General features: G+C 37.9%; 2 protein-coding genes across 2 annotated transcripts in view; one reads left to right on the top strand and one right to left on the bottom strand.

Annotated features, from left to right (window-relative positions):
- Dnajc24 (DnaJ heat shock protein family (Hsp40) member C24) overlaps positions 1-6,103 on the bottom strand; it is a 41,817-nt gene extending 35,714 nt beyond the window's left edge. The window contains exons 1-2 of the mRNA XM_048443690.3: positions 5,999-6,103; positions 5,177-5,316 (exon numbers count right to left, since the gene is read on the bottom strand). Coding sequence (XP_048299647.1) covers positions 5,177-5,284 — 108 coding nt within the window. The 5' untranslated portion in view covers positions 5,285-5,316; positions 5,999-6,103. The remainder of the gene's footprint in view (positions 1-5,176; positions 5,317-5,998) is intronic.
- Positions 6,104-6,168: 65 nt separating this feature from the next.
- The window catches only part of LOC125406552 (doublecortin domain-containing protein 1), a 202,922-nt gene continuing 190,315 nt past the window's right edge, over positions 6,169-18,775 (top strand). Inside the window, 1 exon segment of the mRNA XM_087910886.1 lies at positions 6,169-6,307. The gene's annotated coding sequence lies outside the window, so the exon portion shown is untranslated.

Raw genomic sequence — 18,775 nt, 5'->3', positions numbered from 1 at the left:
AACGGACTATTCCAGCCAGGGCTTCAGATAAGTTCTACACTTTTCCAGCACACAGAGACTAAACAAAAAAATAATACAGCTAGCTCTCTCAGGACTTTATCATTATCCCAATTTTCTCAGAGTCCCCTAAAAATGTCATTGCGTCCACACAGCAGCAAGCAGTCTAGAGAAAATGATGCTCACATTCCCAAGAGGTGGGGTGGATGGTTTTGGTCATTCTGTGGGTTATGGATATTTGTCATGGTGTAAAGTAACTAGTTGCAAAATGTTACAAGTTATGGTAAGAGGGAAAAAAACTAAGTAAGGGAAGTTGGATCTCTTTCTGAAAAGAAAAAGGGGATAGAGTATATTAATACAAATTTAAGATTATTTTTGATATAATATACTCTTATTTCTACTCTTGTTTATGGTATTATACTTATGCAACTCATTGAAAAATGTAAAGTTCTAGTCTTTGAAAACTATTTAGAATAATTAAGAAATGTAGGTTAGTAGTTAGTCATCTATAACAATCAAACTTATAGTCATGTTAGGCATATTTTCAAGTTTAAACAAGTATATTTAGATAGATAGGTGATCTTTAGACACCCCAGAGGCATACAGAATATAGCATTGAAGATGTTTTAATGACATAAAGCTTTTCATAACAGTGAGATATGTCTGCTCCTGGCAGTGGGAACCTCCACATGGACTTTCATTGTGGCAAAGTTAGCCACTAGACAAAAAAACAAAAACAAAAACAAAAACAAAAAACAAAAAAAAAAACCTACCCCTGCCTCAACTGCTGACAATACAATATCCAAACTGGACAAAAAGGATACAAAAGAAAGAAACTGCCAAACTTTGTCAAGAAAAGATAGGACAGCCCTTCAAAATTTGGCATCTACATGGCATCTGCCTCCTTTGGCAGCTAAATGGTGTCTCCTTGACTCTGCCTACTCTCTCTCTATATCTCTACTTCCAGCCTGGATATATTCTGTCCTTCTATAGGACAAAGTAGCTTTATTCATTAACCAATAAGAGGAACACATATAAAGAAGGAAATCCCACATCAGTGCAGAGAACATAACTTCCAAGAGTATAGAAATGACATTGAGAGCTGGCTTCCTGGACAGTCGCCCAAAGTTCCTCTGCAACATTAGGGCATCCATCTACAGGCCTAATGTATCTGACAGACTTTTTTTGTGAAGCAGGAATTTTGATCGACTGTCGTATCTTGTCTTGGCAACGCATCTCCACAAACTTCCGAGAAAACTGGGATTTGGCCACCTTAGTAATAAACCAAAACAAAGTCTTACAATTGACTGCCACTTTTTAGCAAGAGAGAAGTTAGTGATGATCCCAACAATAGCAATTGTGGGTGTGGAAGAGGTAAAGCCTTCTGATAGAGGGGAGGAACTGGAGACATGTAGCAGAGACATCCTTGGGGAAGAATTTTCCTACAGAGGTCAGAGGGGGAGCAAAAGCTCTCGAGGAAAAGAAGTGGGGTTAGGAATTTGACTATTTTTTAACAAAATGAGAGGAAATTCAGCCCATTCCAATTCTGATAGGAACACTCCAGAAAACCAGCCAAATATCTTCAGTGCCCTTACTATTAGCCTATTGGTAAAAGCACGGAGTTTTTGTTTTTTATAATTCATAATTCCTCTTTTGCTTTTGTAAAATAGATGAAAAAATAAGAAAGACAAAGCTTTTAGGAAGTCTGTAGAACCCAAATCCAAAAGGTAAAAGACCCCTCCTCAGAGAGAAGTTCAGTTTTGAACTTCGGCAGAGCAATAGCAGCAGGAGAAAACCACCAGGGATACAGGCAAAAGAAAAACTGAATGAAAAAAGAAATAAAAAGGACAGGAACATGACTGTTCCTAGGTATGGTAGAAGAGAATGTTTATTGCATATATGTGGGAAAGCATAGTCAGAGGCAGGGACATCTAGGAGAGTCCTGAGCCATGTGAGGAGAAGAAAAAGAGAGTGGAGAGATGGGAATCAGGTGTAGAAACCAGGATGCCCAAAGGTACAGAGATAGCACATAATTATATATTAGATCATATATTAGATTATATAGGGAAGGGCAGCCCAGTAACCTGGGCTGGGGAATTAAGAGTGGGTATGGGGTGTGCCAGCCCATTGAGTTCTGTAACAGGCAAGGGCTGAGAGATTCCAGGGTCTGCTCTGATATGTTAAATAGGCACCTCAGCCATTTGTTCCAGGTTTGAAACCTACCACAAACTATGTTCATTATCTTCTTGACATATGGCAAGAAGAAACACATGGCACACAATAGAAAAAGAGATCTCTTTTGTTGAAGTGATGGTTACGTTGGTATAAAATTCTCATTAATCTATAAGAGTTCACAACTGAGGAATGAGATAATGATATACAAAATAAGTTATACTAATTCTACACACTGGCAGTCAATAACTGGAATGTAAAATTAGAAAAAGAATGCCATTTACAATGAAACCAAATCATCAAGTTGGTAGGTATAACCCAAAGGAATACTGTAAGATCTCTGCCCTAGTTTGGTCTTCTGTTGCTGTGATAAAACCTGAACAAAAGCAAGAAAGGGTTTATCTTATCTTACAACTTCCAGGTCATAAGCCATCATTGAGGGAAGAAACTGAAAGGGAAACCATCCAGGAACCAGGAACACTGCTTGCTATCTGGATCTTTTACTCCCTCACTGGCTTATGCTCAGCTACTTTTCTTATACAGCCCAAACTCACTCACCTAGAGAAAGTATCGCCCACAATGGGCTGGGCCCTTCCACACGATGTCTCAAGAACGAGCCACAGGCCAATCTGAGCTAGGTAATGCCTTAATTGAGGTTGCCTCTTCCCAAGTGCCTCAAGTTGACAATAAAAACTAACTAGCATAACTTCTATACTAAAAATTATAAACATTGCTGAGATAGACTAAAAATGATTTAAGGAAGTAGTAGAAAGAATATGATGTGCTAATGTATTCAAATTCAATACTGGTAAGGTACCTTTTTTGCTAAGATAGATATAGATTAATGAAATTTTATAAGGCTCAATCAAAACTGTTTATTTTTTAATTTTAGAAGTTGATTCTAAAATTTCTATACAAATGTGAGCAAGGGCTAGCAAGATGGCTCAGTGGGTAAAGGCACTTGCTGCCACACCCAATGATCTGAGTTGTATCTCCAGGACCCACATGGTCAAAAGAGAGAATGGACCCTCTCATGTTGTTTCTAACCTATACACACCACAGTGTTATTGTACACAATAACACACACACAATTTTTAATGAAATAAAAAATTAAGAAAGAACAGAAGTAAACAAAAATAAACTTAAAAATGAGAGAAATTATATAATCCCAAGAAATACAGGCTAGTGGAGAACTTAAAATGTTTTCAGGAAATGATGCTAGAGGAACTGCACCTGCATACTGAGAAAACATACAAGTGTAGCCACCAACTCAGCCTACACAGAAGGCAGAGGTCTATTAGTAAAGCAAACTATAAAGCTTCTAGAATGAGACACAGAAGACTATTTCCATGACATTAGAGAAGATATAGAAATAATAAATATAAAACAACAAAACCAAAATGGACGTATTTCATAAGAACAAAAACTGCTATACTGGGGATATAGCTGAGTAGTGGACAGATGTAGATTGGACACTCTGTATCGTTAATGTGTCTGACAAATAGGGCCACATAAAGCCTTCTCATTGCTCAAGTAAAAGACAGCAGAACATAGAAGGATCTCCAGGTCCCTCCAGTCAATTATCAAGCATAGCATTATCTAACATTAACAAGCATTAACTAAAGTATAAGGACGACTTAGTACAAGGAAATTTTTCAACAAAATGTATTTTATTTTTCTGATTATCTTAAAAATTCCAAGGCAGAAGGTGCTTGAAGTTCACTTTTCTGAGATTCGGATATTAGCACATTTCTGATGGTGAGGCACCTTTCCCAATCAACACAGTTTGAGCAAAATATCAGAGATTATATTTGTCATAAACTAGACTACACAAACAATGCTACATAAATAATGATTCTTGGCTCTTTTTTGTAAACTGAACTAAATGGAGACCATTACATGGTTACCGACCTTGACCCACAAACATCAAACTATGACTGAATAAATGAATAGGACAACTCAAAGGTTCTAGATAATTTTATGTACCATTTTAATTTAAAAAACAAATGAATATTAGCAAAAACAATAAAAAGGCTTGAATTATCACTATCCAATAGGAAACAATCTAAGCTCTATATAAAGGCTGCACGTACATATTAAACATGAACGAAATGAAGCAGCATTTTGTTATTATAAATTCCAGGATGGAGAGGAAGAGGTAAGCACAAAACCCCACCCCTAGCTGAGGAGTTATTGGAATTTGATAATTACAGGTAGAGGAGGAGTCAGTTTTCTTTAAGGGTCTGGTTCCTGATAGGTAGACCACACTCCAGTGCTGGTCCCATACCTGAGAATATTTGGGCAACACAAATGGAAGTCAGTGGACTGGGGGTGGGGGGGAAGAGAACTCGCATTTGGGTTGGTAGGGAGCTGTGGGTATATCTGGGGGAAGCTGGAGGAAGGGGAATGGATATGATCAAAATTATATGAAATTCTCAAAGAATAAAAATATTACTGAAAAAGTTAATATTATATGCAAAACACACAAATACCCATGCAACAGCCAGTACACAGAAACTATTATCATTTTAATTATAATCAGTAGAAATCGTTTAGATTTTTTTATGTTCTTATTTGTACCAAGTCATCAAAGACCAGTGCACATTCTATATTTATTACACATTTTCAGTTTTACACACAGAAAATTACACATTTCAAATACTCAACAGTGTGTCTAATGATTGGTAGATTTTAACATTTATTAAGTAAAAACTGTTTTAAACATTTTATATGGATTATTTCATTGAACACTAGCTGAGACAAACAAAAAAAGAGTGGTCTAAGTTCTTAAAGTGATAGAGCCAGAGGATTCTACTTCAATCATTACCATGCTATCCCACACCTAACAAAATTCTTTTTCTCTACTATTAAATTTTCAGCTGAACAAATAAATACCTAGATTCCTATTTACATAGATGTTTTGAAGCTTAAATTTTTGGCAATATTAAAAACAAAACAAAACTTTTGCCCGCCATGATTTCCAATCTGAAAAAAAAAAAAGACTTACCAGTAATATGAGTTTCTGATACTTTTGTTTTAGGTCTGACACATGTGCAGACGGATCTGCCCCCAGAATGCTGTACCAATCCTTTTTGAGTGTCTGCTCGAAAGCCATCACTGCCTTTGAAGTGAACCTTCTCAGAAAAGCTGCAACAGAAATGTTATCACAATTCATTACAATCGGGATAACGAAATATCCCTTCCTAAATTCTTTATTACTTGATTGAGTAAATTATGATCATAATGCAAATCCAAGAAAGTCGATAGTTCCATTTAATTCTCATAAATGCCGTGTATAAGGACGGCTACAAGGAAGTACAGAAAACCTGCTAGATATATCACGATATATGCTTATCTTTTAAATAAATTCACAGTGTCATAAAAAGAGAATTTAATAGTGAGCCTCGGTGATGGATGAACTTCTAAGAAGGTATTTCATATAATCTAATGGTAAAACTACCATAGAAGTGTTCACTAAAAACACTGGGGCTTATGGATAAAGAATTCGAATGTCAAAGAAAATGAAGTTGAGGCATACATAGCCTCTGAATTTTCCCTGTTCACTTCTTCCAGAGTAAATGAAAGGCCTCACGAAATGACAGCACAGGCTCAGGGAAAGGGCAGCTAGGGCAAAGATGCTGACAGACAAGGACATCGCTATCGAAGCTGTGCACGCCAGGATGCCACAGTCCCTGCTTTAGAAACCAGTTCACCATGAGGCAGCCGGGTTGCCCGACTTGGAGTTTGAGGACCCGAGGCTTCCACAGTCCACCCTACCCAGCCAGCTCTGGCCAGTAACTTCACTGGCTCCACACAGCGTCAGACTCACCAGGCTTCACAGGCGAACGTGAGCCCCCTCCGCCGAAGAGCGGAACCCACTTTCCTTTCCGCCGGAAGTTTGCGTTCAGCGGGAATGAGTTTCCAGTCGTGCCCTAGTTGTCGGTGCACATATCCGAAGGGCCCCGCCTCCCTTCCCCGACGCGGTCGCTATGGTAACCCGACCAGGTTTCCGAGGTTTCTGTCAGCTGTGAGAGGAGCTCTGGAGAATGCCTTTCCTCGTCTTGCTCAAATTCTCCCTGGCCCCGGCTCCAACAATGTCACATCCTTCTACCTCTGCTGCGGTGCCCCTTCATCCCAGGTTCCACTTACCTTACCTTGAGTAACTCGGGTCCTGTTGGTTGATACTGGGGGCCGGGAATTGGTGATAAGGATGAGGGTAGCTAATAAATTATGCCTAATAATCATCGCTTTAGACTTAAGCAGCTGACTTAAAGTTTTCTAAAAATTCAAATATCTTCACATTTACTATCTCTGTTTTTGCTTTCACTTCAGCCCACCGAGACAACTTTGGAAGGTGTTGCTACAGCTACTTAGTTGTAGATGAGGAAACAAATGAGGGAGGGATCAAAGCCAGATACGTAATTATGCAGGTGTAGAACCAGCACTCTTACCAGAATGAACTCTCCTTTGTGAGTCTTTTAGGTAAGGGTTACTCCATGTGAGCACTTTTGAGTGTACAGAGAGAGAGCGTTCTCTCTCTGTCTCTCTCTCTGTCTCTCTCTCCTCTCATCTTTCCTGTGTTCCTTTTTACTCACGTTGCCTTGGTCTCTTCTTTGCAATATATCTAGAGACAAGAAGCATCTTAGTTTTGAGAACATGATATGCACTCCCTTGGAGATACAAAGTGGTTTCGGTGTTGCTGCTTGCTTAGATATACTTTCTGTTTATTGTATTTTTCTACCAGCTTCTATCAGCTTAAGAGGCGTTGAAAATAAAACTAAGTTGAAATAATCTAATAGGATAAATTCTTTTAATGTTATGAACATTGCAGAATACATGAGGAGTTGCAAAATGATGCGGTTGACTTTAAAATATAAATATAAAAGGAGAGAGTAGGTTCTCAACTGGATTTTGTCATGTTCAATGCAAAGATCATTATACTAATGCTGAGAGGGTCTAGTTTCAGTCCCGGACTTAGAAAACCATCTTTTGGGCCTACCAAAATGCCAAAAGCACCAGAAGAAAGTATTATGGATCTCTCCCACTACAATAATAAATCCCCCATTAAACATTCCTCTCCTCAAACAATCCTGCTTGATCCTTCTTTGCATACAGAAATATATTCAAGAAGTCCAGTTTTTAGAACAAAAAATTTGATATACTATTTCATTAGGCTGTTGTGTTATCTCTTTTATTCTAGCCACTTACTTAATATCCCCCAGGAAATCCTAAATGCTTTGCATCTATATCCAAGTATTTTAGCTTGCTATCAATTTTTTCTTTTTATCTCCAAGATGTCCTTAATCAATCAAAACTGTCAATAGTTAATTGATATCATCCAATATATAAAAACCCTCTTTTGATCTTTAAGCTTGTTTCAAAGATGTTTTAGGGATAGTTTGCTTAGATCTCTATCCAAACACTTGAAACATTGAATCTGGTTGGTCTGTCTCTAAAAATGAATTTTATCATACTAATTCCTTGACTAAGAACTATTTTTGTTGTTGTTTTAGTTCACTGAAAAAACAGATGGTTTTTCCTATAATCCAAATCATTGACATTTGGATAAACCCCTCAAAGTGATTGTTACTGTCACTGCTCATTAATTCCCTTGTATCTAGAACTTTATCCAATAGAAATATAGAAAAGTATTCCACCAATACAAGCTACATATGTGACTCTTGAAATATTATATTTAACACATATATCTAGATTATTATCATCATAAATATAATCATTTAGGAGCTGATATATAGTTTTTCAGCACATCTTGGCTTGGACTACTGTTTCCAGTATTCAGTAGCCTCATGTCACTAATGGCTATGGCATTGAGCAGAGCAGGTCTAGAGAATGAAGTCCTCTTTTCCAATTACATTAATTTTTATTGTGTATGCTTTTGTATGTGTGTGGGTATGCCACCGCATACCTTAGAGGTCAAAGTACAACTTGCATGAGTCAGCTGTTCTATCTTCATGAGGGATCTGAATACCAAACTCAGGTTTTTAGAATTGACAGCAATCTTCTACCTGCTGCTGAGCCATCTCTCCATCCCTAAAATCCTAACCTTTTATTCGGGCACTAATTTACCTTCTAGAGTTGCTAAGTCTTGAAAAAGTACTTCTTTCAATACTCATAGCAGGTCATTTGTACTCCTCTGATCCCATGACATGCTATTGTCTCTAAAGGTATGTTCTGTAACTGTTCCCCCAGTTTGATGACCAGTCGTGTGGAGCAAGGAACCTCGCTTATTAGACAAACTGAACACTGGGAGCTGTCTTGCTTCACTCACTCTTCCAACTTCTAGTGAGTTTCTAATCTGTACCAATTCATTCTTCAGTGACAGGGTCCTAGACAGGGAAAAGAGACGATAAAGAAGATAGGAAATCTGGGGTCAGGAGGTACAAATTATGTCTTATGCTACACTTATTAAGAAGTATAGTATCATATATACAATTTTCAGGGGGAAGACAGGACATGATAAGCAGAAGGCTGTCATACATCATACAATAGGAAGAACTCAGTAGGAAGCTAATCAAGCAATGTTGCATAAAGGGAATGCAGGATATCTCAAGTGCCTCACAGGGGCCTTGGTACTGATAACCATAGCCCTTTGAGAGGGATAGTTGGTTTCTCAAGTAAGCCTCAACTCCCCAAAAACCCTGGCCCTGGATCATTATTGGCTCTTCCAAGCATGCTCATTGTTTTAGATGAGGAACTATGTTCCTTCTCCTCACATCAGAGACTTGGGGAAAAGCTCCAAAGGCTCTGGTTCCAGGCTATTTCTGGCTCTGCCAAGCATGTTCATGGTTATAGGTCCTTTTCAGGGCCTCAGGGAAAGCCTTGAATCAGTTTGGTTGCCAGCAAGTTTCTACAATAGGTTTGTTTCTTACTGCCTTATTTTCAGAGTTAAATTTATTTGTCATATGTGAAATTTACATAGCATAAATATAAACTATCGGTTTGAAATGGTGGCTCAGTGCTTAAGAGCACATACTGCTTTTGTAGTGGATCTGAGTTTAATTCCTTCCACCTATGTTGAGCAGCTCACAATCACTTGTAATTCCAACTTCAGAGGGATCGAACATCTCTACCCTTTGAAGATACACACACTTACATGAACTTACAATTAACTAAAAATAGAAAAAATGTAAAAATATTCTTAAAAGAAACATAAACTATTATGTGGTGGTTAAGTACATGAATTCTGAAGTCAAGCTGCTTAACTCCAGCTCCATCTCTGCCTCTTCCTGACAGTGAGAGCTTGTAAGAGTTAATCCTTCTGTGTTAATCCCTGCTTTCTTCCTCTGTAAACAATTGCACACATGATGCCTCCTACATCACGATGTGGGACTTCAGTGAAACAGTTGTACCTGAGATCAGTAAGTACTTAGTAAGGGTTATTCCTAGTACTAGTAAAATATTTGCTTCTTAGTTTTAAGATAGCACTTGTGGCAGTGTTTCAGTACCTTTTGAACACCAGAAACTACCAAATTAGAAAAGTAAACCCACACACAAGTATTTGTTGAATTAGTGTTTTAGTTTGGCTACAGCATAAATTTAAAGCGTCAGCAAAACCATCTTAGTTAATGTTGTCCACACCTTCTATAAAAACAGTAGGCATAAAATTTGATTATGAGATGATGATCAAGCATTATAGACACATAAAGAGATAATCTTATGAAGGTTTAAAACCCTGGGTTGTAGAAGTAGTCAAAATTTAGTCCATTTCTCTATCCATCATGTTAATATGAATCTACCTATAAATGAACGTCCACTGAACGTTAATTGATATGATACTAGGAAACTATGCTTCTTACCTTATAGACAGTTGTATTTGCTTCAGCAACTACAATGAAATACTGAGATGACTACTGGGGAAAGCAAAAAGATTTCTTTTTGTTTACAGTTTTGTACATTTTAGATTAATGTTATGTAGACATAGTGTTTGGTTTCTTGTAGAAGTGGGTGCTAGCTGACAAAGGCAGACAGTGTGAAACAGAAAACAATTTCTTTGCCTCATGACCAGAATGTAAAATGGAAAGGAAAAGGAACACAGCTCTGATAGCCAAAGGATCTCCCAGTAGACTGTACTTCACAAAGGTGCCATCAAATAGCACTACCTTCTCTCCAAGCAACAGCAACTGTGTGCTTGTGTTAAGTATTCATTTTGTCATTACACTCATGTGTTTGCTCTAGATATTTCATTACCAACTATAATTTTCCTTGTATTTATTTCTGATTTTTTAGGATTTTCCTATCACTAAGCTCAGCTAAATTTATTTGTAATTATCACCAGTATTACAGTTATGTTCTGAAATTAGGCAAATTATATCTAAAGCAACTTCAAACCTTAGTAGGAAGACAGGCAAGCCACCAAGAACTAGCTAGTCATGAGATTTTAAAAGCAATACTATGGCACATGAACAGCCTTTATTTGCTTACTCAGTCTACAAATAGTTTCTGTTTGCGCTGTGCCTCATATGGAGTGGCAGTAGGCAGTGTTGGCTGCATCTTGCTCATCTTGGCAGACGCATATAGACATAAACAGCCGAAACAACTGCAAGTACCCTGTGCGGGAATACCGAGAACTGACAATGGTCGCTTACAGGTACAAAGCAGAACAGCTTGTTTGAATTACTGAAAGCTTTCAATCAACATGAAGCTAAATCATGATGATGTGTGGGCGTGTCCAGCATTCAGTAACACTTTAAAGGGAAGGAGAAATGTGTGGTAAGAATTAGAAACACTTTATTTTTCTTTTTGGCTGATTGTCATAAAAACTTATCCAATATTTAAATCAATCTAATGGACAACTGCTATAGTTTCTTTCTCAAACATCCCCCAATGAGCCATACTAATTATTGTCCAGCTCATGGTACCACCAGGAGGTGGGATCAAGAACGGGAAACGTTAGGACTGGAAGCATGTCCCTGGAGGTAATATTGGGACTCTATCTCCCTTTACCCTTTCTTGTGCGGCCCTGTCTTTCTAGTTCCCAGCTACCACGAAGGGAGTGGCTTCCACTGCCATGGTTCCTGCCCTGATGCCCCACCTTGTTACAGACCTGGAAACTTAAAACACTTGCCAAAACAAGCCCCTCTTTCCTTCAAGTTGGTTACCTCTAGTATTTTGTTGTGATAGCAGGAAGCTGACTGACATAACAATTCTTCGTTGTCTTTTCAAAACAGCTTTTGTTTCTCCCCTAAACCTGCTCTGCTCTCTTGTCATCTCAGCAGAGCATCACACCGGCTACTGTGGTCTCTTGTTTAACTTCTGTTTTATCTGTGCTTTGGATAACTGGGGAGTCTTATTCTACCTGGGGTTCTTGTTCCTATATTCTTCATGCCTGTCTTGCAATCATCCCAGAGCATCACACCGGCTACTGTGGTCTCTTGTTTAACTTCTGTTTTATCTGTGCTTTTGGATAACTGGGGAGTCTTATTCTACCTGGGGTTCTTGTTCCTATATTCTTCATGCCTGTCTTGCAATCATCCCAGAGCCAGTAAGAGATGCTGTCCTTACTCCATCTATGGCAATCATACTACATGCCAACTTATTCTCAGCACTCCCTCTTGCATCTTTCTTCTTGAGATCACCCTGGGTTCTCCACACTTTTTAGGTCCCCTAGAATGCATGGTAATCTCTTTCGACAGGAGAGAAAACACAATTATGCAGCTTTTTATAACATCCTTCCTTCTCCATTTTTACTTTTTTTAGAAAAAGTTTATTTTTGTCATATAATTGACTCACAGAAGAAAGGCTAATCTGAATGATCAGGGGGTGTTAATTTGTGGGTTAAAATGTGTTAAATAGTTGATATGAAGTCTGTTTAAGTCAATTAGAGTGTATAATGAAGATGTTTCCAGGGTGTTAGGGAACCTTTTGGAGTTAGTTTGGAATTCACCAGTGCATGTTTACTGCAGCACCTGGCTTAGAATGTGGCTGTGTTTGAATGGGGATGCACAAGGAGAAGGCGTTGTCTTTCATCACGGGAAGTGAACGCCATCATTGGCTGCATGATTAGTGAGACGGAAATGTGATTAGCGCCGCCTTCCTTACTCAGATGCTCTTCTGAAATAAGCTGCATCTGCACTGCATAACCAAGAAAACATTCCTAGCTTTGTGTGTGTTTGCTCCGTTGTCCTTAAGAAATAAAAATAAAAATTTGTGGCATCATTAAAACTTGAGTGGACAGAGACATAAAAATTTAAAGAAACTATTTGTTTCCCTAGTAATGCTGCCCACGGTGATATTGTGAAGCGTCTTCGTTTTAGTTAATATTATCAAAATTTCAAAACAGTTGATGTTACTATGCAGACTTTAATGTTAGGATGCATAAATTTCAGTAGTTGAATCTAATATGTAGGAAAATATACTGATTCAAAAATATAGTGTTACATCTTCCATAGTTCAAGTCTAAAAACGAAATGAGTTGAAAACCCCATATTTTAAACTATATTCCTCTCCTCAGCATATTGGCTGCTGAGGTGCCCTTTACTTCTTGCATCACTTTACTCGTGATAAACACGTTCAGCATTGCAGCTTCTGCTTGGAACCCTCCAGTTTAATCATTTGAGATGGATGAAAAACAAGTCTCCTTTGCTAATGGGCTTTCTACACTGATGGAGCCCATGCCAGAATGATGAAAGCATACAGCTGACATAACTGGATAACTGTTTGCTGATGAATTTCCAGACAAAAATCGTATTTTAAAAAATATGGCGAGCAATTCGTACTATTACTTTTTAATCTGCCAAGAAGCACGGTGAGTACAGTCTTTTGTAGCTCATTAGCAATTTCTTTAATGAGTTTTTTTGGTGTGATAGATAGTTAAAGTAACAGACAAATGACAGATTGTTTGCCTTTAATGATTTCCCTGTTTCGAGCCCATTACAAAGCAATTAGAAATCTGACAGCATTTTCACTCTGCATTACTGATCATCTAAAGTGATGAGGAATGAGAGGTGATGAATATTAATTGTATATTTTCATATGATTATCATAAATTATTACCTTGTCTGATGTGCTGCAGGTGAAGCGGGAACATTAGAGAAAGTCAGTCAGATATATTAATTTGAAAGACTGGATGTTTTTAATCTTTGTCTGCAGTGTGAATCCTAATCACAAAGAGTAACGTAAAGAGTTATGACTAGTTCCCTCTGAATATTAAACCAAGTGTTTTTACTTCCTCTGTATGTTTGGAAAAACTTAAATACATTTTCTTATTTCGAAACAAGAAAAGGAAACCATAGTTCATAGTACAGTACACCTACATGTAATTAAGGTAAAATTAAATTTAGAAAGGAAGACATGAGTGACTTCTGTTGCTTTATGTGTTAAACACATTCATACATCTTTTGTATTAACATATTAGCATAGAGGAAGAGACAGCGAGAAATTCCTCCTGTCTTCATCTTAAAGTCAGGTTATTCTGAATAAGAAGAGGCAAGAGACCAAAGTATGCTGAGAAATAATATTGGCATTTTCTTCATCTTTTAGTTGGAGTTTGGCATTGTCCCTGTCCCTCACTTTAAGCAGGTGACGGTTGCCCTGTCCTCTGGATGCAGTTGCTCCTTGCTACTTACCTGGGCTTGAACTTGGAACAAATGTTGGTCCAGAAAGGAAAACTAGTGCTTAATGAGAGACAGCAAGCTCGGAGAACTCTAATAGACTAATCGTGAATTTGGAGCAGTCGTACCCCAGGGTACAGGTATGACTCAGGAATCAGGGCATGAGGAACAGAGCTGCTTTCTAATGGACAGCAAGGCCATATCTGCATCCATTATTGTCTTTCTAGCCAATGTATTTTGCTTTGTGGAGTGCCATCACTCATAGATACTTGTTATTTTGGATCTATATTTATAAAAAAGTCTATAATCTATATAATGAACATTCATTGATAAAATAAAGTTTTGATAAGCTTCTTAGAAACTTCTCTTTATTTTATATGTAACTTTATAAATTCTCATTTATAGATATTGAAACTAAAATTCTTATAACTTTACAAATGAACTTCTTTTGCTTTGAAAAAGTTCTCTAATTTGTTAAAATGTTTTTGCTATTTTAATTTTAGCATTTGCTAAATTGCCTCAATGCGTGTCTGTCTGTGGAGGACAACACAGGGTGTACTATCCGCTGAGACCGGAGCTAGAGATGGTTGTGGGCCACGTGTGGGTACCGGGAGGTGAATTCTAATGCTTGAGAAGAGCAACCAGGTCTTTTAACCTCCAAGCCCCTTAAGTTTTACTTTTTATGCTTGGTGATTTCCCAACATTTTGTACTATAGGAATCACCTTCATCTTTAGAATCAGCCCAACTGCCGAGCCTCAGAGTCAGCGAAGTGATTCCTGTAGCCTTCCTTCTTTCTGTCGGTAGCCATTATCCCAGTCTGAATGCAGACTTTTAAGTTGATGTTTTCTAAAGCGTAAGCAGTTATCATTTGTTTCTTTTTCTACTTCTAACGACTACTGCTATTAGCATTCTGGTTTTTGTTTGTTTGTTTGTTTTACTATAATGAATTACTTCGCAGCTGGATGACCTTATAACGACATTTCATTCCACTCATAATTGTAGAGATCAAAGACATCGCAGCCATGTCATCTTGGTTCTGTTAAAGGCTCATGGCAAATGGCACCACAGTGATGGTTCATGAGACAAAACAAAAGATCACATCACCAGGAAGGAAGTCAAAGAGTAATTCAGGAATCAAATCCAGGGTTTTATAACAACTGGTTTTACTACACCTAACTGAGGAGTCCCCTAAAAATACTTCAGTCTTTCTGAGCATGTGCCCTCAGTGACCTAAGAACCTCCTGCCAGGCCCTTCTTAGTGTCTTCACACACCCAACAAGGCCATCCTGAAAACCATACTTGAATCTTGGAGGGACAAACCCCACTTAACATGGCCGAGTAGATTTAGGCCAGGGTTTTACTTCTATCTTCTGTGGAACTGGGTGAAAAACATACCTATTTTTCTTACTGTCAAATAACAGCATCTACATTCAAAACAACCTAAGCTATCCAACTATGGCAAGGTTATAAATCCAACAGCCTAGGAAGCAAACACTCTTCAGGTGTAGCTTATGTGTAATTACATCTTCTCTGATACCAAATAGACCCTGGAATATGTCCTACCAACTCTAAAAATTCTTTCTTGGAGAGTGCAGGTTCAGACACAAGGATGAAAATGGGGTTACAGTTATCAGACACCTCTACAGAAACTTCCTTATTTAATCTCTAGTCCTATTGGATAGCTGAACTGATGCTGCTATTGTTGCCATGAAGTGGGTAAGCCTGGAAAGGAACAGAAACATCAAACCTAAGACAACTGACTCTGAACTTCTTATCGAGCCTGCATGACTCAAAGTTTAGAGATAGAATGAGTCTAGAATTCTGGCTCCATCAGCATCTCCATTTTCGTGTTTTAGATAGAGAGAGAAATGAAGCTGGAAGAGATTAGAATTTCCCTCAGCTCTGGCCTGCAATTATCATCAGAACTCTAGAACGTCTTGACCTTGCAGCAGTCATTCTTACTTATGTGACATCCTGCATGTCTCCAAAGTCTACAGGACCATTTTCTTTAGTTGTATTTTCTCCAGTTGCTAAATACAATATTGATCATACTCTTGGTTTGGTAAATAAAAAGATTTTCAACCTTATAGGCATTCTTATTACATTGTTTTAGTTATGAAATTCTTTTACAATATGGCCTTCTGCCCTGACTATTCTGGAATGACCTATAGTAATAAAGGAAGAAGATAATGTGATTGTTTTTCTTCATTTGCTGTCGCTGCTGACAGCATGAAGGTGAGAGAGGCTGGACTAGTTACTGGTCTCTTCTGCCTTCTTTTTACACCAGTACAAATCTGTCTGAGGGTTACTCTTCCCTCTCTGGCCTGAGAACTTCCATAATTGATCATTTTCCTGCTATTTAGAAAGACAGTTAAGATCAAACAGTAATTTAATCATCAAACATTTTTCTTTCTAACATATCCATTTTATTTATTTTTATTGATAACAATTCAGAATAATTCTCTTCATTTGTTCAGGAGGAACCTAGGTTTAACAGGGCCCCTTGTCATTCAGGATCAAGCCTAATTGGCTAACACAGTCCCCATGTTCCACTTTCTTTCACGGCTGGGCCCATTCCACTATAGTCATTTTCTTGATGCCCTGGTGTATACTCGTGTGTACCCATGTCCCTGACCTCAGGCTACAGATACTTGTCTCCCTTGCATCTATCTTCTCTAAACAAATGACAACTACTCTTTCCTCAATAGAGAAAATATAGGTCGATAGTTACCAGTTTTGATTAAAGCCAATTTTTAGATTCTTCCTAAATCATTTTTCCTATTGAGCCAGAGAATGGAACGAAAGGGCTTACAGCACTGAAATTGCTCTGCTCACATCTCGCCTACTTGTGTGTTGTGTCACCCTGTCCCGGGAGGATGCTGAGTTCAGCTGGCGTACTCAGCTGCTCAGACACTCTGAACGTTGTCTCCCTGCACTCTATGTGTTACTAACTGATTATTTAATTTGTTACTGCATGGTCCTAGGTTAAACTGTCTAATTATCAAAATCATTTTCCCCTTCTTTTAGAGATGAGTATGTTTTCACTTTTCCAGGCTCCACGGATAATTCCTACCACCTTAGGTTGGTGAAAACAGAGGAAAATAGTTAACAAGAATACAAGTAAAGAGTTACAAAAGATGACATGGGTAGTCATGTGTGACATCCTATCCTAGTCTATGTTAATAGTCTTAAATATTTAACCAACACTTCAATCATCCTTTAAGCTTCTAAAATTTAAATTAACTATCCCTCAGGGACAGCCAGAGACATTTCTGTTGATACTGAACTCTGCGAGGTGAATGGGTTTCTTGCTTACTCGTGTTTTAAAGAGGGTCAGGTTACCTAACATGAAGCCTCAGCGTGCCACACGGTTCCCTGCACTTATTGCAGTCCTGCCTGAAGTTAGCCATAATGATCACCAGCGGTTGGGGTTGTAGTATAAGAATTATAATAAATATGAAAAACAAGGCTTGAAGTCATTAGATTATCATCAAGACATTTATGAAAAATATCTGAACCTATAAAACAAAAAGAAGCTTGATTTTGTAGGAATCATCAGAGAGGAACATTGAAGGTACTGAGCCACATTATTTAGGTACTGTCAGCAATGTCTGTGTTTCTGCAATGTACATATGGCATATTCTTAAGTCAAAACTGTCTTTTGCTTGGAGACTTGCAAGATGGCTTAGCAACTGAAAGTGCCTATTGCCAAATCTGACCACTTGAGTTACCCTTTGACTTCTGTATCCATGATGTGGCCTGTGACTACCCACAGACAACAAATAAATAAACCCATCTGTTAGAACCATTATATACTTAAATCAGCACATACTTTATCAAGTACAATGAAAATCTTATTGTTTTGAATGTTTAATACAATGCATTGTATTCTGAGGGGTTCGTTGTGGTGGCCACTAGAGGCTATTGCCAGCAGCTCAGATATTGAATATAAGGTAGCTCTTTGCAGCCACTTAAAGAGTAACCTTTTCAAAGTTTTAATTTGTGTTATTTCTAATTGAATGAATAAAGCCTTGGCAAGGTTTTGAAAGCCATGAGAAGATGGTTACTACCTCAGTTTACAAGTCAGGTTTACTGAAGTTGGAAATGCACAATCAAAGTTATCTTAGCAAGAGAATAATAACACCTTGAACATATTTGTAAGTGCATATAAATGCATGTTGTTTTGTATAGAAAAAGACAGATAGAAATGAGAGACATAGTGATATTTCATTTGTATTTTAATAAATAAATAAGTTTCCTGAAGATCAGAGAGTCAAACATCCCCACTGGTCAGCCTTACAGACAAGGCAATGGTGACACACACCTTTAATCCCAGTAGCCACACTAGTTTGCCATAGAAACCAGGCAGTAGTGGTACATGCCTTTAATCCCAGCCCTAGAGAGGAATATAAAATGGGAGGAAACAGCTTTCAGACACAGTCTCATTCTGAGATTCCTGGAGACAGGATCACCATTTCAGACTGAGTTAGAGGTAAGAGCCAGTGGCTGGCTGTTTTGCTTTTCTGACTTTCAGTTTGGACCCCAATATCTGACTTTGGATTTTATTAATTGTGCTACAGAGAGAAAATTTAATGTTGTGAATCAGGGGATACAATGTGAATGAAATGGTCCTAGGCATATCTTCCAAGGGAAAAAATAAAAAATGTCATTCACAAGCTTGAGGGAGTCAAAGCTTCTTCATTCTAAATACCAATGTTAGTGCAGGTGGTATTTCTTCTCATTCCTAGTAAACTGCACAATTTCTTGTCTTTCATTTTAGGTCATTACAGATTTTGAGCAATGTTTTGGAATACCCACACTTAGCTGAATGTAGTTATGTAAGTAGAGTTGGATGGATATACAATTTCCCCAAAGATTGTTGGGGTACTATTATCATTGCTGTTAAATAATCTCTCAATTTAATTTAAAATTTTCTAAGATTCAGCTGTACCTGATAGCTAGGAAATTGAATTGTACCTTCCAAACACATGTGGTAATGTGACTACTTGAAATATAAAGTTGTGCATACTGATGA

This window comes from Myodes glareolus, chromosome 10, assembly GCF_982192425.1.
Source record: "Myodes glareolus chromosome 10, mMyoGla1.1, whole genome shotgun sequence".
Classification (NCBI taxonomy): Eukaryota; Metazoa; Chordata; class Mammalia; order Rodentia; family Cricetidae; genus Myodes; species Myodes glareolus.
Note: the sequence above shows the minus strand (reverse complement) of the source record. Positions and strands in the feature narration are given on the sequence as shown.